The sequence below is a fragment of the Caretta caretta genome, chromosome 2, assembly GCF_965140235.1.
Source record: "Caretta caretta isolate rCarCar2 chromosome 2, rCarCar1.hap1, whole genome shotgun sequence".
NCBI lineage: Eukaryota > Metazoa > Chordata > Testudines > Cheloniidae > Caretta > Caretta caretta.
This window is the reverse complement of record NC_134207.1, coordinates 224495655-224520637: the sequence shown is the minus strand read 5'-3', so window position 1 is coordinate 224520637 and position 24983 is coordinate 224495655. Positions and strand designations below refer to the sequence as shown.

Below are 24983 nucleotides of genomic sequence, written 5' to 3'. Positions count from 1 at the left end.
CTAATAGAATGAGAGCGAAAAGGTTGAAAAAAGGTAGCATTCTGGATGGATGGACAGAAGTTTTTGAGTTTGACATCGTATCAATCTAGGACTGAATTAAAGTATGTAATCTAACTTTTTGTTTATATGTCTAGAACAGTGGTTCCAAACTTGTTTCGCTGCTTCTGCAGGGAAAGCCCCTGGCAGGCTGGGCCGATTTGTTTACCTGCCGCATCCGCAGGTTTGGCCGATCACGGCTCCCAGTGGCTGCGGTTCTCTGCTCCAGGCCAATGGGAGCTGCTCGAAGTGGCGCGAGCCGAGAGACGTACTGGCCGCCGCTTCCAGCAGCTCCCATTGGCCTGGAGCAGCGAACCGCTGCCACTGGGAGCCACGATCGGCTGAACCTGTGGACGTGGCAGGTAAACAAACCGGCCCAGACCGCCAGGGGCTTTCCCTGCACAAGCAGCGGAACAAGTTTGGGAACCACTGGTGTAGAAGTTCTGATAGGCACGTTATACATTGAAAAATAAATCAGTAAAGAACTTTCAGATCCTCCAACAATGAAGTGTGCTAATAATACTGTAATTCCTCCCATCCAAGGACCCCACAGCACTTCACTGCAGGATTTTTCTAGCACTTGGCAGCCAGAAAGTGAAAATAAAGACTGACTGAACGTATAAAGAAAAAAGTGGAACGGAGTACGTAGTTTTCTGAATTAAAGGTAAGTTAAATGTAATGTTTCAGTTGTAATAATCTGTGTTATAAGTAACGCCGATAGCGCATTTTGTTATATAGAAAAGTATACTTTAAACATGATGACATCCATTTTACTGATGGCTAACTAGCTATCCTTCAGTGATACCCAGAAAATGCCGGTGGTTAGAATGGCATGAAATTATCCCATTACTAAGTAGTTAGATTGTGAAATATTCCATGTAGTTATATATCTACCTGTAATAAAAGGTTACTTTGATCACTGTGACATCCTTATTTGAAGTTTATTTAATTTTAACAGGCATGAGTCCCCCAGAATTCTAGTTCTAGTTTCTGTTAATGTCACTGGGTTATTAATCAATTTACCCTGGTAAGTCTGGTTGTTTTTTCAGTTTTAACAATTCTGGCAGAGATATACTTAAAGGATGCAATTAGAGCCCTCAGTGGTGTCTCTGTATTGTGGGATAGATGCAAGAGCAGTGTCCACACAAGTGGCCAAAAGAGGCCAGAATGTAGGGTATAGCTGGAGGTAGGATAAGAGTGGGGCCATTGCATCTGAAGTTCTGCAGGCAAAGAGACTGGGAATCCCTACAGAGGGTTACAGTAGTTATTTCAGTCCATAAACCTGGTTAACAGACCTTTATTCTATTCTGTTTCTATTCTGTCAAGGTTCTTTCATAATGCTCACGGCCATAGTATCTGAGCACTTTCCAGTGGTGCAACGTGATTAACATTTGTCATGTGTTGTTTGTTCTCTCATCCTCTCCTCAGGGAGCGAAGCATGTGCAGTGGAGTATCTTGTATTGGTAGGGTTTTTTTTAATATTCATTTTGATATATATATATATTAGGGCTGTTGATTAATTGCAGTTAACTCACGTGTTGAATTCAAAAATTAATCGCTCTTAAAAAAATTAATCGCAATTAATCTCATTTTAATTGCACTATTAAACAATGGAATACCAATTGAAATTTATTAAATATTTTGGGATGTTTTTGTACATTTTCAAATATATTAATTTAAATGACAACACAGAATAAGAACCGTACAGTGCTCACTTTATATTATTTTTATTACAAATATTTGCACTGTAAAAATGATAAACAAGAAATCGTATTTTTCAATTCACCTCATACAAGTATTGTAATGCAATCTCTTTTTTGTGAAATTGCAATTTACAAATGTAGATTTTTTTTGTTACATAACTGTGCTCAAAAACAAAACAATGTAAAACTTTAGAGCCTACAAGTCCATTCAGTCCTACTTATTCAGCCAATCGCTAAGACAAACTGGTTTGTTTACATTTACAGGAGATAATGCTGCCCACTTCTTATTTACAATGTCAACTGTAAGTGAGAACAGGCATTCTCATGGCATTTTTGTAGCTGGCATTGCAAGGTATTTACGTGCCAGATATGCTAACCATTCGTTTGCCCCTTCATGCTTCGTCCACCATTCCAGAAGACATGCTTCCACGCTGATGATGCTTGTCAAAAAATAATGCACTAATTAAATTTTGACTGAACTCCGTCAGGAGAATAGTATGTCTCCTTCTCTGTTTACCCGCATTCTGCCATATATTTCATGTTATAGCAGTCTTGGATGTTGACCCAGCGCATGTTCTTCGTTTTAAGAACAATTTCGCTGCAGATTTCACAAAACTCAAAGAAGGTACCAATGTGAGATTTCTAAAGATAGCTACAGCACTTGACCCAAGGTTTAAGAATCTGAGGTGCCTTCCAAAATCTGAGAGAGATTAGGTGTGGAAGTCTTAAAAGGTGCTTTCAGAAGTCTTAAAAGAACAACACTCCGATGTGGAAACTACAGAACCCGAATCACCAAAAAAGAAAATCAACCTTCTGCTGGTGGCAGATGACTCAGATGAAGAAAATGAACATGCGCCAGTATGCACTGCTTTGGATCATTATCAAGCAGAACCTATCATCAGCGTGGACGCATATCCTCTGGAACGGTGGTTGAAGACGAAGGGACATATGAATCTTTAGTGCATCTGGCACGTAAATATCTTGTGACACCGGCTACAACAATGCCTGTTTTAACTTTCAGGTGACATTATAAACAAGAAGTGGGCAGCATTATCTCCTGCAAATGTAAACAAACTTGTTTGTCTTAGCGATTGGCTGAATAAGTAGGACTGAGTGGACTTGTAGGCTCTAAAGTTTTACATTGTTTTATTTTTGTAAGTTCAACTTTCATGATAAAGAGATTGCATTACAGTACTTGTATGAGGTGAATTGAAAAATACTATTTCTTTAGGTTTTTACAGCACAAATATTTGTAATAAAAATAAATATAAAGTGAGCACTGTAAACTTTGTGTTCTGTTTTGTAATTTAAATCAATATATTTTAAAATGTAGAAAACATCCGCAAATATTTAAATAAACGGTATTCTATTATTAACAGTGTGATTAATCGTGGTTAATATTTTAAATCGCTTGACAGCCTATATATATATATATATATATGAGAAGGCAAGGTTGAAGGCAAGGCACTTGGAGCAGTAGATAGTAGGAATTTATGTGAATTCCATTCTCCTCCGCCCATCCACTATTACTTGGGCTTTGAGCAGGGGAAGGCGATTTTCACCCTAGTTTATAAACCTTTATGACTTTAAAGATATTGGTTTGCTTATTTAGACTCACTGGACCCCTGCCAAAAAAATGCTGCACTAGTTTCTCCAAAACAACTCTGTATATTTAACTTAGTTTAAATGCATAGAAGCAAGTCGATAAGTGATGCAAGTTTGATTTACACCATGAATGGCCTTACTCATGTGACCATTCCTTGCTCTGGTGAATTGTCCCATTGATTTCAACAGGATTATATGTGTACGGGTTGGGAGATCTTTAGGAGGATAATTACTTATGTTAGCAAGGGTCGCAGGATTGAGCCATAAGACATTGAAAAAAATCTTTTTAAGAAGGATTGAGAGCCATAGTAGCCACATTATGAAATTATTCTTATGAACTCATGCTAAGTAAGGAATAAAGCAGTGCATTAGTGACGGAATGAGACTGATGTAATCAGTAGTTGATAGGAAGTTTGTGTAAGTAACTGTTCATATGTACGTGCATGCATATAATGTATGTATATATATATATATTCACTTTATACTGTATATGTGCTGCCTAGGAAAAGTATTTGCGAGACATAAAAGCTAGAAACCAATCTTGCGAAATGTCTGTATTTAATATACATTTCTGTACATTTGTAGGTGATATAGGCACCGTTTCACATATTTTATGATGAATGAGGAGCACATAGAGAGCATTTAATAGGAATTTTTAGGCACACTGAATAAAAATAATTATGCACCTTTAAAAGAAACAGTAATACACGCACCTTTCATGTTTGTACCCTGATATTAAAATAACAGACTGAATTTCAAGTAGGAAGTGATACAGTGAAATCATGTCCTGTGAATAGATATAAATGATAGTCTATGTAGTATAGTCTGCACCTTAGGTAACTTTTCACCTTGTAAAATACAGTCATACTGAATGTTACGTTAAATGACTTGATCTAGAATACAAGGGGCCAGTTCCTGACCTGGTATAATTTGGGATAGAACCAGAGAGGTCAATGAAACTCTGCCGATTTATACCAATTGAGGATGTGGCTCAAAGCATGGCAAAATAACTTGGAACTACTTTTGATGTTTTTGACTCCACTGAAACCATCTGTATCAGTGCAACTGCATTCAGAATCTGGCCCACTGTTCAAAATAAACCACATAACACCAAAACCAACATTTTTAACAAGGCCTTTTGAAAATGTCACATATCTTGCAGATTTCAGAACCAATACCTTACTACAGTCATATACACACATGCTTAACTTTACACACAAGTCATCCCAGTTATTCTGTTGAGTTCATAAAGGTCTGGAGCACTGAGACCTAAATTTCTAATTTTGGTACCTTTTGTACCAACATTGTGCTTATCTCCACATATCCCTATTTCACTAAGACACTTGCTTTTCATTCTTTGTATCAAAAAATAACCCACAGAAAATTTGAGAAAACTAACATTATTAGGGCTAATTATATCTGGTCACACACTACCATAAGTATAATCTATTTTTGTTTAATTACTAAACTATATTATTTGTATATAAACCTGAGATGCCTGATATTGAAATTTATAGACTTAATGGGCCAAATTCATCCCTGGTATAATTTAACTATAGTCAGTGTAAAGGAGTGAATTAGGCCCATTGATTTAAAATACTTTGAAACCTAGACCCTATTTCATGTGGTTGTATTTCCACAGCAGTCTCTAAGCCTGCTACTTTCATATTTCTCTTTATTTCAACAACCTACGTAGTTTTGCCTTTTTCCAGAAACACACTCAAACATACAAGAGCAATTTTATCATTGCAAAAACTTATTTTAATCACGAGAAGCCAGGCAAACTCAGGCACTGATATAAGTATCTGTTACTGACTGGTATCTACTATGACTACTGCAAACAAAATAAAGCCAAAATGGCAGCTATGTGAAATGATTTCTAATTTTAATCTTTCAAACGATTTCCCCCGACATTATGCTATATGTACATTTAGCTCTACAATAAAATTTCAAAGTAATTTATGTTTATTCCTTTACATATTAAATCAAACAAACAAACAAACCCTCTAGGCATTTAAAAATACTACATCTGAACAAACAGTTTCTAGTTTCAAAATTCAAATGTACAGTACGCAGCTTATTCAGGAACATTACAATTTATCTATCATTTGCCTCTCTATGAAACTAGCTTTATGTCAATAACTAAAATGATTGCTAAATGTAAATAATCTATAAATCTATAAAAGACCCAATGCTTTTCCTGGCAACTACACTTTCACAGGACTAGTGTATTTCAGATACAAATAATATACTTGAATTATAATAGCAATAATTTATGTTAATGTTGAATAACTTGGATATAAATGTATCCACATTAACAAAGACCCCATTTGCTGGTGTCTGGGTGCTGTTACTAACCATGTGTCCTCACTATTACAATCAGTTATTAACTAAAGGCTTGATCCTGCAACACTTACATGAGTACCTTTACTCATTTGAGTAGTCCCATTCAGTTCAATGGGACTGCTGAAGTGAATGAAGTTATTCACATGTGTTTGAAGGATCGAATCCTCAGACTGAAGAGTATAGAGCTAGTGAGGAAATACAGATTTACACTACTGTATAGAATTTAAAAGACACACAAGGTAAAGCATATTGTGATGCTTTAAGGAGCTATAATAATATCAACAACATTCCCACAGTATATACTTCAACTTATAAGACATCATTTTGGAAGGTACGATTTTTCATTTATTAGAACATTCAAAGACATTCTGCTTTTAAAGCTGTTCAAAGTAATGTAAGCATTGCATAAAAAAACCAAACAAACCCCACCCAGACCCAAAATCAGAAACAGAGCATTTACATGAACTGGAACAAAAGGGGCCATAAATACACTAATCTGAAAGGAACTTATAAAGAAATCAGAGGCTGGAAAGGAAATAATCAGTGTGTGCCTCAGGTTGATTTAAGTGCCAAAGTGATACTGTCTCTGTTAAGGAAAAAATAAATGGCAGGTTCATATCTTAACTTTAAGCATAGTTTCTATGTTTCTTTATTTAAAAAAGAAGTGAATCTAATGCTTGTGAAAGGTGCCCGATTGACAGCCCTGGATACTGATGTCCTCTTTTAGGCTCTGTTCCAACTGGATCAGGCCCACAAGCCTTCTTAAAAGTGCAGCAATTATGCAAATTTCTTCACTCACCCCCAATCATTGCTCTAAAGGGGTCACCTCCCAGTGGGAGGGTAGATTGGTTTCTAGATCCTGCATCCAGTCTTTGACCTTGGCTGAGTATGACATCCAGGGCGTTAAGTAGTGCCAGTTGTAATGGTGATTTTGGTGAAACAGACACCTGCCTGCTAAACTCTGGGCTGAGACCTCCAACACATTTCACATTGGCCATAAAACTACTATCAGATGGGAACAGACTTTAGTCACTGCTGACTTAGTCTGGTTCTGAACTAGTAATCTAGAGCAGCACTTTTCACCTGTTGGTATGCAAAGCAGAAGAGAGCAATGGTGGGAGGATGTCATACCCTACCAGCTAAGGAAACACCAAAATCACTGGGTTGCTAGGAGCCTGCACAGGGAAAGCAAAAGGCAGCTCATGCCATGCTCTTTTCTCTTGATGCCTCTGCCTTGCCCCCGTTTAGCTCTTTATTCCAATCACAATGGAACTCCTCACTTCAGTGGAGCTGAGCACTGGGCAGGGAGATGACTCCGTACCAAAAGCTCATCATCCCTCCCTCTCTTACAGACAGCAAGTCCCTGAAGCCATCTCATTCAACCCAAACCTCAGAAACCCCTTGCCAGCACCCAAACTCAGACATGCTTTTTGCTGTGTAATTGCAAAGGGTTGCAGGATTTGGTGAGGCATTGCAAGAAACCATGTATGGATTTTGAGTCTCAGCTAGGAAAAGGTTGAGAACCACTGACCCAGAGGCTCTGTATCTTAATACCATTCTCCAGAGCTGATCATTTTGTGTTTTCCCCCTGGATCCAGATTTCTCATTCACCATGGATCACTCTTGCTCTTAAGACTGCTCTAACTTCTGCTGATGGACAGCAGTGCTCAAGGAGCCACTTTGCTGGCCAGAATCACCCTCTCTTCATCCCCAATCTGCTCCAGAAAGGAGAGTGGTGTCAGGCTGGCATAGCCAGCCCTACAGCTATTGAAGATTCCTCTACAATAGGGAAATCATCATTTACTGCATTAAGGCATCTAAAAGCAGTGAAAAGGAGCCTTTGAAAGGGCCAAAGATCTGGCCTGCTATGTTTAGTGAGTGATCTGCTGAATCAAGAGGTTTCATTGTTTTGGTCAATGAAATACATTTTGTTCATTCCAGCATATTCAGACCTATAATCTCCCACTCTTTGCTTGTGTATCATATGAACACAAGCAGCAAGAGAGGTGAAGGTAACGATGGTTTACTGGGGCACAAGTGGTATAATTGGGATTGGGAGCATCAACCAGAGTAAATGTCAGGGTGTGAAACTGACTGTTTTTGATGCACTGTGAACCTCTTTTGGTGCCTCTTTTGGCACTGAATGTCATTTAAAGTGCACATTTGATATTGAACCTTTGCTCTTCCCAAGGCTCTCCTCCCACAGAAAGCTGTATGAATGGGGCAAGATCAATGACAAAACATGCAGGGCAGGAAGGAGCTGCATGGCATGCTTTCATCTGATTAAACTGTGACTTGGATGCGGGGGGTGGCGGGGGTGGTCCTTGACTGGAAAGCTCTTTGGAAATGACCTATCTTAGCAAGGTGGATAGTGGAAAGTATAAATCAGAGCAAATACATGTAGAAGTATTGTAGGAGCTGGGGAGAAGGGAGGATTAAGATTATTCTTGGGATCTGCAGCACAGAGGTGGAGTGACCCCTGACACAGCAGTGAGCAGCAGGATGCAAAGCATACATCTGATTGCTGGCTGGCCATGTGCTGGCAGTGTGGAGATGCATCTTGAGTCTGGATTCAAGTTGTTTCAGGACATTAGCCAAGGTAAAACAGGCAGGGATGTACCAGGCAGGGAGTCAAGTTTCTCCTACTTGGACAGAGTGGGGCACATGCTGCCTGCTCAGATACTGTAGGGATGTGCGCTGTAAAGTATCTGAGTAAAACAGAGAATGCTGATGGCTATTTGTGGTGTGGAGTGTGGAAATTATTTGGGGAGGGAAGGGCTCTATTTCAGTGGGATTTTTGACTGAGGACTGCACATTTGACCCTATAGCTGTTGACACCAGTATGTGGATATATTTTACACATTTCTCTGACATGGAAGTAAAGAGCAACATTAATAAAAGTCATTGAAAAGGGGCGGGGGGAGATAAATATTCTGAGGCTGCAAATAGAAATGGTGTGAACAAAGAAAGCCCTTTAAAATCTTTCATATTTTACTATACTAATCCCCAGTTCCTAATGAGGAAAAACAATGGCACAAATCAGTGATATTCCTGCAAATCAGGGACACTTACAAATCCACATGCAAAATAACAGACCATCCATCGTTGCACCAGCAGCGATGCAGAGGTGGTTAAACTCACTCTAGCTTTTAAGGTGCTGTAGTTCCGAATTCTGAAGTAGCAGCATGTCAGATACAGGGTACAACTATGAGTAATAAATACCATCTAATAAAAGATGTTTCTGTGGAAGTCCTAGTAGTTTCTCCAAATGGAGTAAATGGGACAGACATATTTTGTGAATTTCATCCTGCAAATGTTATTTTACAAACCAATGTGTTTCAGGGGCAAATCCTACCCTCCACCTCCATGTCATGGAAATCCTGACAGGCAGCAGAACCAATACAGTTCTGCTGCACAAGGGGAGGCAGGATTTTGAGAGCCCGCTGCAATGGCTACTTGGTAAGACACAGAGAGTGTGATTGGCTGGGAGACCTGTGACTATGTAGATGAAGTGAACACCACTGAGAGGCTGCTCTGCAGCCTAGGAGGAGGTGTCCATTCTCTGACACCACTGAATGTGCCCCCTTGTCTGTCCGTCCCCGGTAGCCTCCCTCCCCTGCCTGTGCCAAGCCTATTTACTCATAATTAGTGCAGGGACCAAAATTAGGCCCTTAGTCTCAGTTTCTGCTCACTCTTCTGGACACAGCCCCTGAACCACTACAGAGCCCGTCATCCTCCTCTCTTGTCGACAGGGTGGCAACTAGGTTCACAGAGTGAACTCTAGTTCTTACGCTGACATACCAGCTATGGAGGCTCCATTCCTGCTGTTTGGCATGTGGGGGATTCCTCCTCCCCTTCCTCCTGCTCCAGGCCCTGCTGCGATACCTAGGCTGGGCACTGTGCAGAGGGTCTGGGATAAGGCTCAATCCCGCAAAGTGCTGAGCACTCTGGGCCACTCCAGCAAAGCACGTGTTTAATGACAAGCACTTGAGTTGTCCATTGAAATCAGTGCTCAGCTCTTTGCAGGATCGAGCACCTAACAAACTAAAGCATTTAACACCATTTGTTATCCTTTTGGCATGCAGTGACAGCAATTTCCTTGCACTTACTGCTGCACATTCTGCATTTTTTATTGCAACTGACACTGGGAGTTACAATGACTCACAAGGGTAACTTTACCTGTTTTCTCCTCTCCTTTCAGTGAAACCGTATGGATTGTTTTACTTCTAAACAGTAGGGCCCTACCAAATTCATGGTCCATTTTAGTCAATTTCATGGTCATAGGATTTAAAAAATTGTAAATTTAATGATTCCAGATATTTAAATCTGAAATTTCATGGTGTTGTAACGGTAGAGTTCCTGACCTAAAAAGGGCCTGTTGGGAGGGTCGCAAGGTTATTGTAGGGGGGTTGTGGTATTGCTACCCTTACTTCTGTGCTTCTGCCTTCAGAGCTGAGCCCTCAGCCAGCAGCCGCCACACTCCGGCTGCCCAGCCCTGAAGGCAGCAGCGTAGAAGTAAGGGTGGCATGGTATGGTATTGCCACCCTTACTTTTGTGCTGCCGCTGGTGGGGTGCTGCCTTCAAAGCTGGGCATTTGGCCAGCAGCTGCTGCTCTCTGACCACCCCTCCCTGAAGGCAGCGCAGAACTAAAGGTAGGAATACTGTGACCCCCTAAAAAAACCTTGTGACACCCCCGACAACCTCCTTTTGGGTTGGGACCCCCAGTTTGAGAAACCCTAGACTCCCCTGTGAAATCAGTATAGTATAGGGTTAAAGTACACAAAAGACCAGATTTCGAGGTCTGTGATGCATTTTTCACGGCTGTGATTTTGGAAGGGCCCTACTAATCAGCGTTAAAATGCTATTTAGAATTAATTTATATCTAGATTCAGTTCCTCCATAAAACTTTCTGTGAACATACCAACTCTTCAGGCTCATGTAAAAATACACTCCTCCTTTCTTAATCCAACATCGTTTTCCAAAAAGCAGTTTATAATCCCATTTCTCATTTTAGCTAAAACCATATTTTTAAAAGCAGGCAACATCTTTTCTCTAACATCTCTCATAAACAAAAATTTGCTCTACGATAATCAATCAATATCAAGGTATCCGTATAAGAGACTATGTCTGCCTTCCTTAGGCATCCAAAAGTCCCGTTGATTTCAGTGTGCCCATGGAAGACAGGATCAAACCCTTCATGTATTTTCTAACATAGATAAAACATTTTATCTGAAGTGGAAAAAACAGTGATATTAGAGAGAGAGAGAGAGAGACAGGCAGAAATGTTGTTTTCTATTAGCTTTGCTGCACAATACTTTTAACGATGGATGGGAATGTCCTTTGCTATTCATAAATGTGCAATACAATCCACTGCAAAGGTTTTATTGATATATAACAGTGATTCTCAAACTTTTGTACTGGTGACCCCTTTCACATAGTAAGCCTCTGAGTGCGACCCCCCTTTATAAATTAAAAACACTTTTTTATATATTTAACCATTATAAATGCTGGAGGCAAAGCCAGGTTTGGGGTCGAGGCTGTCAGCTTGCAACCCCCATGTAATAACCTCGCGACCCCCTAAGGGGTCCCGACCCCCAGTTTGAGAACCCCTGTATATAACATTGTCTCAAACACATTACTGAAAGACCTATAAATATGATTTGCTCTCATGTGCGTACTGTAGAAACATTTATGGGACTAAGCCTGCCCCTGTTGAAGTCAATAGCCACTCTTCCATAGAATTCACTCAGAGCAGGCTGTGTCTACACTATGGGGGCTATAGCAGCATAGCTATAACCCCATAGTATAGATGCAGCTAATACCAATGAAAGGTTTTTTCCCATTGCTGTAGGAACTCCACCTCACCAAGAAACGGTAACTAGGTTGACGGAAGCATTCGTCCAATGACTTAGCTGCGTCTACATTGGGGTTAGGTTGTCATAGCTACAGTGCTCAGAGTGTGGAGTTTTCACACCCCTTATCACTGTAGCTATGTCAACCTAAGTTTTAAGTATAGACCAGGCCTCAGGCATTTATGTGAGGAAAACAAACAAAGGGTCCAACCATATCAGATGCTGAATATTGTCAGCTGCCGTTGAGTATAATGAGAGCTGAGGGGGCATGTAGGTTCTTGCAGGGCCATTTCTGAGATTAGGATCCTATTTGATTCAGTATTAGATTGATGATTATGCTATTTTGGTTCACAAAGCATTGTTTTTTAAAAGGAGAAATTACATTTATGGAAAACATATACAACCTTCAAAGTCTAGGCATGTAAACATTTGTTACTTTTAAAGATAAAGGAATACATTTCTTTAGCAAGTTTTCTGCAAGAACTTAATCAGCGAGACAGAATTTCTCAGTGTTTTTATGGTTATTTTATTGTTTATAGTATGCATATATTATTATGCTGTGCATACATTGTCATTTGTATACGACGTATACTAAGCTTTAAACTACAGGTAGCTGTAAACATGACAAAGGTGTGTGTTTGTTAATATATACACACCTTGGGTCATTTTCTCTCTTAGGGCCTGATTCAGCTCTCTTTTAAATCAATGGCAAAACTCCTCCAAATTAATGTGAAGCACTGGGATTTGAGGGTTATCAGCACATTGTAGAATCACACCCATAAATGGGAACTGGATTAATGGCACTAAATAGCAATTTGCAACTGTTGCTTTGCAAAATTTATACAGAGATATAATAAAATAAATAACTCACAGAAATAAGTGTTTGCATGAATAGGATACAAGAATGTCAATAGATATTTAGGCTATTAAAGTTGTGGACATAATTTTGCATGCCTACAATTTAATTTGCACAGTAATTGGGTGTGCAAATGCATGTGCAAAAACAAACTTGCACCCAGTATTTGAGACGCTGTTTCTGAAAATATTTCCCTTAACAAAGGAAGACTGCAACACTCCATATGTTTGGTTTTTAGTATCCTGATTTTAAGCATCCAAGTGGGAAAAAAATTAATAGCTTGCTTATAGTTAATAGTACGTTTCAGCATAGAAAATTTAATTTGCTATGTATTTAAAAAATTAATTCTCAAGTTCCCCCCAAAGTTTAGTAGAACTGTTTTTCTAATACACTGATTTCAAGACAAACTTCTACATATATAAGATCAAGAGTGAAAGTTAGCATCAAGCAGAGATGCTGATGTTGACAAGGACATTCTGAAGGTTTTGTAGGAATTAAATAAATATGCTAGGTTCCCAGCTTTTGACCAATTCAAGCTCTGTCACCTCAAACAATAAGGCAACAAATTAACTCCCAGTGGTATAGGGAGGTGCAAACAACACCTCCCTGTGCCAGCCTGGTCCACTGCACCCCGGAAGAGCTTCATCCAGCAGAAGGCAGGTAGCAGTACCTCAGAGTTTTTGCCAGCAGCTTTAATTTTGAGGGGAGGTCAATAGGAATTTGCGGGTGGGGGACACCTAGGGGCTGCGCTAACCAGGTTCCTTTCCCAGCCAGTGACGTGCTGATTAGCTGCAGGCCACTTGACAAATGGAAAGTGACTGGGGCCTTGTGTCCTTGCAACTCGCCTGTGTAGACTTCCTGCCATCAGGGACACTCCCATGGGTTCTGTGCTGGAGAAAGCCAGCACAAACCTCAATGAATTTGACACAGGCTCTTCAGTCTCCCTGCTCGGTCTATTGAAAGGCCTGGCTGCACCAAAGCAAAACCTGTGAAAATAAGTACACTGGAACATGTAGGTCCTTAAAGGCCAATTCCTGACCTGATTACATCTGCAAAACACCCAGTGAAGTCAAGAGAAGGAGGCTATAAAATAAATACTGGAGTTTTGCCTATATAAAGACTACAGGATCAGGTCCTAAGCCTGATTCTAACTACTCTGTCAGTGAGATTTAGGCAGTGGTGAGCTGGAGCCGGTTCGTACTGGACAACCGGTTCTAAAAGGGCTTCTAAATTTAACCGTCCAAAAGTGGCGCCTTAGGCACTGACTCCATGGGTGCTCCAGCTCTGGAGCACCCAAGGGGAAAATTTGGAGAGTGCAGAGCACCCACCAGCAGCTCCCCACCCCACCCCCAGCTCACCTCCGCTCTGCCTCCACCTCCTCCCCTGAATGCGGTGCCCCGCTCTGCTTCTCCGCCCCCCCCCCCCCCAGGCTTCCCGCAAATCAGCTGTTTGTGCGGGAAGCTGGGGCAGGCTGAGAAGCAGGCCATGGCTTCCCACTCAGGCCCAGAAGGCGGAGGTGAGCCGGGGCAGGGGGGTGTGAGGAGGGCCGCCCATGCCGCAGCAGGTAACCTGGGGGGAAAGGGGGATGAGCAGGGAAACCGCTACCCGCCCCAGCTCATTTCTGCCACCCTTGGCCTGAGTGGGAAGCCGCAGCCTGCTTCTCAGCCCTCCCAGGCTTCCCGCCGAACAGCTGATTCACAGGAAGCTGGGGCGGGGGGGAGAGAAGCAGAGCTCTGCACCCAGCAAATTTTCCCAGTGGGTGCTCCTAAGGTGCCACTTTTGATGTGACCAGTGGGGGAGCTCCCCCTGCTCCCCCCCATCTACGCTCCCCTGCCCCTAGGAGCCAGAGGGACCTGCCAGGTGCTTCCTGGAAGCTGCCCCAGGTAAGCACCTCTGGGACTCCCCACCTCACACCTCGGCAGATGCCTTTGGCTCTTAAGGGCAGGGCGGACACCCGCTATGGTGGCCCATGAGACCCTCCTGCCCGGTTCTGGGGGCAGTCAGGGGACAGGAGAGGAGTGTGGATGGGGCACGGGTCCTGGGGGGGGGGCACCAAGGAACGCGGGGGGGTTAGATGGGGCAGGAGTCCAGGGGGGCGGGGGTGGGCAACGACCCCCTCGTGGAGTGAGGAGGGAACCCGTTGTTAAGATTTTGGCAGCTAATCACTGGATTTAGGCAAAGGGCTTTACTAGAGTTAATAGTTTTGAATCATGGAGAAAAGTACGAAATGAGAAGGATTCACACTTACAGTATATATTGTCTAAATCACATCATAGGCCTGGCAAAAATCCATCCATTCCTGAAACTATCGCATCAGAAAAACATTAGCAAAGTGGTTCTAAAGAACAGAATTCTCAGAAGAAACATCTGTTTCGTTATTCAAATTCAACTCATACTAGGAACGTAATTAATTTATGTGGTCTTTTCAACCACACCATGTGGTTTATGATTCATCCGATGTGTTTTCAGCTGTGAGTCAGATAAGTGCTCCTGGTTTGCTGGCTACATGACTGGAATGGCATATTTGCTGTTTATTCCACATATTAAAATGGGCACTGTATCTAGCAGCTGAGAGAATTAGCTCTTGTACAGTAAAACATGCTTCTCAAAGACAGTTGGTATATAAGCAGTGCAGAGTAACATGGTATAAAAATTTCTGCTTATTCATACAGAAAACTCAAGTGTAAATTGAGCCTGAAGACCAGGATATGGATAGTGTCCAACAAAACTCCTGCTTGAGCAAAGTATCCACTGTTTATGATCCTGTGAAAGGACGCTATGCATATAGGACCAAATTTTCAAAACCCTGTGAAGGCAGGAATCCTGGTTTGTTGGTGTATTTTGGGGCACAAGCAGGAGACAAGCTTGGATTTTCAAAGGGGGCAGCAGCTGTGTGTGCTGAAAGATAAACAGTTGGGCTTAGAATTTTGATTGGTGCATGCAAGACAAAAAAGGTGTCCACAAGCTAATCATAGTCATAGTGTAGTCAGGTGTAAACTGGGAGGTGCATGAAGAGGTTCTATCTAATCTTCCCTCTCTTGGCTGCTGGGCCAAAAGAGGCAACTACTGGCAGTAGCAGTGAGAGAAGACGATTTGTGTGGGAGTTGAAAATTGTTGTGCGGTAGGCAGGAATGGTTCTTGGGTGGCAGGGAGTCTCATGGGAGATAGCAGCAGGCAGCTTTCCTGGCTCTGTTTGTGCTGAGGAGGATGAGAGAGAGGCATAGGGAGGCAGAGGGAAGGCCACTGGATCAACCAGTCAGCTCTATCTATTTGCCTTTGGTTTGGCATATCTTGTTCTGGGTGCTTTTAAATGCACAACAGCCATTAGAATATATTAATATAATATTGGCATATGCTAATGACCTGTTACTATATGTCAGTGTGAAATATGTGCAGTCCAACAGGTGCTCAGTTTCTGAAAATTGGTCTCAGGGGGCCACAGAGGGCCAGTAAGGAATCAGCAGAGGAAGCAGACACTTTCATAGTACAGAAGCAAATACACCTGCAACTACACTATCCTCGCCTTAGTGGTTTCTTCAGTTGTTGGGTCTGCTTGGCCTGCAGAATCATGCAGGATCCTGTGGGACAATAGCTTTGCACAACATCAAATGACTATAATGTTGGACAGCAGATGGGAGCATCCTTTCCACTGCTCAGAACCTCTGGGCATCTACTGTAATGAACACCCTGGCTGGAGGTGCTCCAGAAGATAAAGAACTATTTTTACTTTTTTTAATTTAATTTTTGTTGTTCAATAATTTTTAGCTGTGTTCACCCAAGTCTGCAGCACTCACTCAGGCCAAAGTCAAGGCCAAGTAGGGCTACATGCAAGGGCCCTGTTTACAGTGTATGTGAACAGTTTTCTTCACTGCTGTGGTGATGGCAGGGAAGGAGAGAACTACCTCCCTTTTGAATCCAGTTCCCACATCCCCACCTATCATTACACACATGACAGTAGTACCCAAGGGACACACATAGTCTGTAGAGGAAATGGGGAATAGCAATCAGCCTTGGAGCGCTGGAGAAAGGCAAACTGCATATTTTTTCCACTGAGGGGGTTTGGGAATGGGGCTTGGACAGGATGGAGCATAACATGGAGTAGATGTATTCTACTCTGTTCTGGTTCTCACACTGCATCCTTCAGAGGGATTGCTAGCACCTCTGCACATCAGTTTTTTAGCATGATTTTAAAAACAACTAATGTTTTCCCCCCTTTATAGTGCTTCTAGAGCTGCAGTGTCCAGGAGATAGTCCTCTGGCAGCTGCTAGAGGGTGATGCCAGCTGTGTGCCCCGAAAAAGTATGTACAATAGTGTGGTGCTACATAAAATGTGGAATGTTTTAAAAATTTCTAAATTGTGCAGTGACCTTTTCCCCATTTGTTAATTTTGCAAGGTTGGCCTGGATTTTTTTTTCTGTTTTAAATAACTGTTTTAAAATTATTAATAGAAATTGTGGTTCATTTAATTGCACTATGATCCACCTTTTTCTAAGGATGTCAAGACCAGCCATGCGGCACCCTCAGCCCTCTCCGGGCTGCAGAAACTAAGACCACGGGGAATGGGGTAGAGCCAAGACCCACCGAGTGATACCTCATTTATCCTTGGGTCTAGATACTGAGGGAGAGGGAACAGGGCAGAGCCAAGACCAGCTGAGTGGTGCCTTGGCTACCCACTGGCCTTCAGCCTGGCACGTTGAGCCCCTTGGAAAAGCCTTGTGCTGTGCAAGCGTCCAGACTCTGTACACACATGCCTTGGATGCACTCATCCGGCCTAATTTACAGCCTGCCTGTTCATGCTGTAGATCTTTGACCAGACCCGATAGGTGCCACTGCGCATGTGCAACCGGCCTTTGACAATTTGGCCTACGTGGAGCAGAAGTAATTTAACCCAAGTCTCATTGTTAGGTGTGTAACAGAAAAGGAATGCCTTCACAAAAGGTAGATAAAACCACTCACTATCTTAGCAGCAGCCTAAGTGCTAAACAGCTCAGAGCTAATGGTGAAGTTTGCCACAGAGCCAGTCTGCCACATAACCGAGGAACCTGCCAGGGAACCTACAGGCTCCCATGCCATAGCTGGAAAAATATATATTGCTCAGCATGGCACTGGTGACCTGCCACTGCCAAGCATGCTGTGAGTGAGGATATGGATACTAGCTCAGTTGTTAGAACAGATGAAACAGAGGCAAGAAAAGTAGGATAGCATACGAAGGACCATCACAGGAGTAAGCAATGGTAGCTGCTATGTGTATTATTATTTATATTGCAGTAGTGCCTAATCTACCTTTATAGCAGGAGTTAACTCACTGGGCCAAATGTTCCCTTGAGTTATATCCAGGCAACTGCACTGAAGTTTAGGTTAGGGAAAAGCCTTTACTTTATGGATTTAAAATATTTACTTTTTCCGCACAGTACTAAAAAAATAAAAGTTTCTTTTAAAAATAATGAAAATATATTTTAGTTAAGGTAAAAATACTAAATATAAAAATGTAATGTAATATTTAAAATAACTGCTAAAAAGTTATGTGAATTGTTTGTTATATTGACTTTCAATTATGGCACATTACTGCTAGCAAAGTGAGAAATATGGTGTGCCAATATACCCACATGGTGGGTTAGGAGGGACGCTCATGCATTTCTGCACAGAAAAAAAATCTGCTAGTAAATGAAATATGAATAATGTTCATGCACTGTGTTGTATGCGTTGTGTGTTACAGGTAAAGCAGCACAGTATATTCCATCCAATATAGCACATATGCATAAGTGTTCTTCTCCGTAATCAAAGAATTCTCTGCTTCTAAAACAGGAAACATTTTTCTAAGTTACTTTTTGGTTGCTAATAAGTTTGTTACAATGGGAAACCCTGTTTTGATTTTCATCAGCTCTATCTACCTCTTTGACCTACATATTATAAAATTCTGTACTAGATCATGGAACATGTGCTTGCAATTGTTTTGAGAAAGAAATAAAAAGTTAGACTTCATTGACTGATTCAAACAACAAATGCAATATTTTTGGAGAGTAAAGCGTCTTTAGAGAATAAGTTTTTTTAACTTATTTTTGCGACATGCACATAAACTCATCTAGTTAATAATTCATTTGTATATTTAAAAAAACTAAAAATTGGTTCAGTTTATCATCATCATTATTTTTATGGACAGTAATGAAATAATAAAATTATTTGTCCGAGTTTTCAACTGGGGAAGCACCTCCGTGTGTGTTACCAACAGTAGCTAGACGCATTCATGTACTTATCAATTATTTGCAGGTTGTAGAGATCCAAAATTTCAATGCCATTCTTTTAAATATCACTTTAAGAGATCCCAAAATAACAATTAAAAAATACCAGATGAGGCTTCAGCAGCTAGAGGGAGAGATTGCATCATGTTTTGGCAGTGACTGGAACACTGGCAGCATTCAGTGTGAGAAGAATAAAATGGCAGCAAAACTGATCAGCAGCTTCTCTTCATCTGGAGTTTTCCCAGGTAGTTAAACAAAACAGACACACACACATAAAGCTGCAATGGGAGTAGGTGAAAGCCCTGGCTCTTGCATTGCTTTGATGAAAGTAAACTAGGTTGGAGCACATCACCATCCTGAAGAAGCAGACAGACGTGTAAAACCTCCAAATAATGATCTTCATTATAACAGCTAGGGACAGTGACCTTTGTCAGCTACACATCGTGCTCATTTGTAGGTTCACCTTCACTCAGCCTTATGATTTATTCACCTCATTGGAGTTTTGGCTGGTTGACATGTGGGAGTCCAGATTCTCCTTGCATTTCTCCAGATCATGGAAATAAGGGTGAGACAGGGCAACATAGGCAGATATCCTCTTGGTGGGATTGAACGCTAAACATTTCTAAAAGGATTAAAATAAGATGGTTTTAGTGTAGTGGTTACGTGTATAATATGCAACTGATATTATAAATAATGCAGATAATATAGATACAAATTAATGAGTGTCATTATATTGATTTATAACTACAATAGCCTGAAGTTCTAGAGCCAGTTCAAGTGCTGCATGGACCTTGCATATTTTCTCAGTCAAAGAGAAGTGGCCAGGCAGCTGAGTCAGACTATATCAATATTACACACAAAAACTACATTAAAAGAACACTAAGGTTGCAAAATCAAGCCCTCAAAAATTAGGAAACGTCAGAATTAAGGTTCTCTGTGCAAACTTCATTCAGTGCCTTTGTCCATAGGTATTATGATAAAGTATTTAATTACATTATCATATATTTTTCTACATGATCTCTGTCTCATTCAGTGCACAGGATGGACCTGCCCTGGAAATTAATCAGGTTGTGTAGTGAAGGAGGCTGTTGTCCCTAGGATCCCTGCTTCATTTGCTGCAGAAGTTGGAAGGTAAGTAGTGAATGAGGCAGGGGATTGTAGGAAGAATAAGGATAGTCTCATGGTTATGCATGGAGAACTGGATTCTACCTCTGCCTCAGGCACAGATTTCCTGTGTGATGGCAGACAAGTTACTTAAACGAAACTTTTCACAGGAGGTCACTAGTTGTGTGTTCTTCATTTTTTGGGTGCTTGACTGGGGACCCTGGGATCTGATTTCTAGAAGTTGTGAGTACTAACAACAGCAACTGAAGACAAAGGGAGCAGTGCTGGAATGTATAAAATGCTATATAATGCTAAGTACTCTGAAAAATCAAGCTGTAGATACATCAAATTGGGCACCCAGAATTAGCGGACACTTTTGACCATAATTTGTTTGTGCCTTAGCTCCCCATCTGCTCCTCATCTCACAAGGGGGGTGAAGTTAAATTAATTAATGTTTGGGAAGCACTTGGATACTCTAGTGATGAGTGCTGTAGAAAAACCCAGGAGGAAATTAATAGTTTTGTCTTTAGAGCAGGGTTTGAATAGAGTGCAATAAATAAGGCCATGGGGATAAAACAAAATACTGTATAACACCATCCATCCTGTTCACTGAATGAGGCAGGGGTCCTTTGGAAAAAAATATGTGAGCATGTAATTAAAGACCAGTGGGGACTGAATTAAAGTTCACAGGCAATCTTCCCACCTTTAGACTCCCAGTCCCAGTCTCCTTGCCCAATCAGTCCAAAACCACTGCCACAGTCCCAGCTATTCTAGATTCCCATGTTCCAATGTACTGCTTTCCCTTGCCCAGGTCTGGCTCATCCCCCCTACATTCAAGTCAGGTGGCTTCCTCCTCCATGCTGCCTGGGCACTAGATGGAGGCATGGGCAGCAGGTATTATAGGCCAGGCTAAGCCTTCCCTGGCACAGCTGCCCCAAGGGACACCTGGGCCACAGTGGCCCCGCCCCTTCCCTGAGGTCCCCCGCACCCACTGCCTGCTGCTACTGCTGCCGCCTGTCTACCTGCACTGCACCTCCTCCTCCTCCCCAGGTCTCCACGCTGCTCACCGCATCGCTTCTCCTTGAGGGCGGGGGAGTGAGGAGGGATGCTGCGAGCAAGCTGCAGGAGCGGGGGTCTGGTGGGGGAGTGAAGCAGCTCGGCCAGGCACTGGGGCCGCTGGCTCGGACAGAGTGGGGCACCGGCTCTGCTTGGCACTCGGGCAGAAGGGGTGGGGCCAGCGGGCTAGCTTCCCCAAAGTGGGGTTCACCTGCCCCCCATGGATGTGTGGTCACTGAGAGCACAAGAGAGACAAGCTCCCTGCTCTTAATTAAGGTGCCTAAACCCAGGCCCAGCCTGCCCCACAGCAATCAGGAATGGCAATTGTGCAGCAAGCCTGGCTTTTCTCTAGTCCTGGGGTGGAGCATGCTCAGTCACTCTGAGGGGGTGGTGCATGCTCACACTTGCCAACACTAGGAGCCATAAGGGGATGCAGTGTACCCAGGGCAGATGAAATCTTAAGAGATTTTCGCCAGTGAACTCAAAGAAGTTCCTACTGAGCATGTGTGAAATGAGATTTTTCAACTACTTATATCTTAGCCAAATTTGGACACATTTTCACATGAATAGCAAAAGGAACATCCCTGACACAAAGGTCAGCCCCTGACAAATTTCAAATCTCTGCTCTAAATCATGGGCTGCTAGAGCTTCTCAAAGAAAAGATCGCCAGAATTTGTTAACATTGCAAACCAATATATTTTTCTTTAGCCTTGTTCTTGGAAACAGTGGAACCATTTTGGCTGAAACTTTCCAAAAACAATTCAGCCTGAGGCAGACATCTGGCATAAAAACATTTCTACTCAAATGGTTAAAGTCTGACAAAGTTATAAGCAACTGAAAAAGTCTTATAATATGAAGTGTTAATAGTAGGCAGTGCTACCAGCCTCGCCTATAATAAAATAAGTACAGGAAAATCCAATATTTCATAGCTCTTAATCACCTTATATAGTCCTTGCATTTTCTAACAACATTCTATGAAAGGCTAGCAGGCATAGGGATAGAAGGCTAACCTAGTTGTTACATGTCATTAGCACTTAAATAAATAATAATGTATTTATTCAAATCCTTCTAAAATATTTATTTGTTCTGTGACACCCACTAGAGTGAGTCAACAACAACAACATTTGTAGGCATCCCACCCCTAGGTTTCTGGTGCATGTGTAACCATATCTTGACTAGTTTTTGGCCCAATGGTTGGTGTGTTTTCCGTATCCCCCTTAGTGCCTAATCCACAGAGCATGCAAGTCTGTTACAGCCTCCAGCTATGGAGCTTGATTCCTTACGTCAAGGTGTAGCGAGTCAAGCTTTTAGCTCTGGAAGTCCCTGGTTCAATCTCTGGTGCTACCATATGTAGCCAACTGGTCAGTGTGTGTTGGAAAATATTTAGTGAATGAGGCAGGGGATTGCAGGAAGAGTAAGGATAGTCTCATGGTTATGAAGTTGAATCTATCCTTGAGAACTAGATTATATCCCAGCCTCAGCCACAGATTTCCTGTGTGATGGTAGGCAACCCCTACTCCCAGTCCACAGAGAATATGGGTTTTTACAATTCACTGCTGAACTCAGCTCTAGATGCCAGCACAAGCTCCTGTTGTTCACTTATGCCCAAATTCTGTGAATCAGTGTAAAGACAAGTAAAGCTGTGCACTGGTGATTTCCACAGGAGATTGAGGAGACGAAGAAATTGCGTCTTCTGTCTGTGAAGTGGCTGTAGTAGCCTGGAATACCCTGAAGCTGCAGTAGTCCCTGCACTGCTCATGCATGCTCTCTGTGGGGAAAAACAGTTGCTGAATCCACAAATGATGACCCCAAGGAGCTGGGCTCAGCATTGCACAGAAGACATGCACCACCCAAATGGCCTACCCTCTGTGCACAAAAGTTTTTGTACAAGTTCTGCTGTATATAGCACTTCTGCACCATGGAGGAAGGGCAGTTCAGCCACTGGAATCACTTCTGGCTCACCTCTAATAATATTATTACATTAAAAAAACATTTTTTGACATGGTGCAATGTGCAGTAGCTGCAATCATTTAAGATATGCTTGGAGAATAACAAACTTACAAGAAGTAAGTCCTTGCCTAGTTCATCGATATCTGGTACAAACTTTTCAATGAGTTGTGGCGGTCTGGAATTGAAAGCATGTCTTGGAAGGGCAACATCACTAGGCCAGTCTTCTTCTTCCGGGAGCCCAATGACACTGTGTAAGGAACAAGCATACATATTAGCTGGGGGTGAAACAAAAATATGTTATTGCTGTATTTATACAGCCTCATCTTCTTTCATTGTATTAAATGCTAAATCCTGCTTCACATGTTTTCATGGGATTGCCACTTGTTCTTTTGACGCGAGCAGCAGCATTATCCAGGATCACAGAATAATCTATAAAATCATATAAGGCAATTTTTAAAACCTTTATAGACTATACTTTACATGACAATAAGGGCCAGATAATGCATCCCTTGCTTGCACTGAGGAGCACCTTACTCTGTAAATAATCCCACTGATTTCAATAGGACTGTTTGCAGAGCAGTGCATTATTCAATGGGAGTAGGGGTAGCAGAACTGGGCCTTAATGATACATGGGAAAAAATCTTTATGGAGGCAGTTTGGTGATAGTGTTCTGGCCTGGGTCTCACTCTCCTGAGTCCCTGGATTGGCAAAGTGCTGCAAGTGCTTTGGGAGAAATGTGCTCAGACCTTGGAGGCATGGTGCACCTTTTATCACTCAAGAGTGATTAAAAGGAGATTTCACAGAGGAATTCCATGCAGGCCACATTTGCCACAAGGATGATGATCCTGACAAAAATCCTTAAGGAAAAGACAGCAGAGCATGGGTCAAGGAGGCCATTTCACAAAATTAAATAACTCAGCTGCTTTAGGATAAAATTTTCAAAAGCACCTAAGTGTACATAGACTCCTAAGTCACTTAGGTGCTTTTGAAAATTTTACTCCTAATTTTGTTTTATGTTCCTCTTATCCATAGTTGGAAAACTAATATTTCTTCTTCTGTTCTGAATATGACACAAAGCTTCTGCTTATGAAATGAGCATGCTAATTTCTAGAAACATGGATAAATGAAAACAGCTGAATTGTTGGGATTTCTTTTAAATGTACAAAAAAAAACCCTTTCTTTTTGGACCATGTTGCTGCACAATTCAAGCTTCAGCCTGGAGTTAATATTTCCAATAGAGCTATAAAGTGGTGAAATAAGGGCTTGTAATGGAAATGCTGACAGAGACCCATTAGCCAGACTTTACATACCAAGTTTTAGCCAAAATCAAATTTACAGCTGAATTTTACACGCCTTAAAATTGAAATTTATAATGAAAATGCTGAGAGACTCAGAACTATAACATAGAAAAACAAAAGTTTCCTTAAGAGTTTGGGCTTTTAATGGAAATGCCACCAGGGTGCAGCATTGTCCTTTCTTTTTATTAATAGTGCTTGGTAGTAGACACAGAATGAAAATTAGGACCAAGCATTGCTCTTACTTACTTATAAATCCCGAGTTACTCCTTTCAAGTCAATGGAATTACCTCAGATTTCTACAGGTATGAGAGCAGAATTTGGCCCTTAGTATTTAAGGTACGTCAACAAACTAATATCGTGTACTAAAAAACAGCAGTGTGCCCAGGAGTGCGCCACCACTTCAATCTTTCCCCGCAGTATCCACAGACTGCTAAGCTCTTGCCAAAGTGGAAATTAGATCTCTTTGAAAAGTTAAACTCGATTGTTATTTATTATTTGTAGGTCACCACTGACATGCAGGGAGCTTTACTTATAAGATGACAAGTCCTGCCCGGAGGGTCTTTCAGTTTAATACTCCGATCCTGCAAATGCTTAGCCATGTGGGTAACATTACATATGTGCTTGTCCCATTGAACCTGTGAATACATGCATGTGCATAAGTGATGAAGACCTGAGTTCACATCAGATATAACACAATGGGCTGTGTGTGATCAGAGGGGGAGGAGGAGTTTTCAAATGGTAATTACATATACAAGTTTGTTTTCTTTCAAATGTGTCCAGTTAGTTCTGATTTTTCTTTTAAGGAGTACATGATTGGGCATGAGAGCACAAACAGACCAGAGTAAATGCTAGCAGTTGGAAGTTATCGGCAAGAAGTGAGGAGGCTGTCTGGTGCGCAGGAAAGGGGGGTTGGTTCCAGGCATAAGGGGCAGCATTAA

The 24983-nt window shown here is 41.8% G+C and overlaps 1 protein-coding gene across 3 annotated transcripts in view; it reads right to left on the bottom strand.

The window, feature by feature from the left end:
• The window catches only part of LOC125631434 (cyclin-dependent kinase 6), a 225418-nt gene that overhangs the window by 27365 nt on the left and 173070 nt on the right, over nucleotides 1-24983 (bottom strand). For all 3 annotated transcript variants that reach the window (XM_048838145.2, XM_048838144.2, XM_048838146.2), the window contains 2 exons: nucleotides 22859-22994; nucleotides 19128-19259 (listed from right to left, as the gene is read on the bottom strand). In XM_048838145.2, the coding sequence (XP_048694102.1) occupies nucleotides 19128-19259; nucleotides 22859-22994 (268 nt within the window). The remainder of the gene's footprint in view (nucleotides 1-19127; nucleotides 19260-22858; nucleotides 22995-24983) is intronic.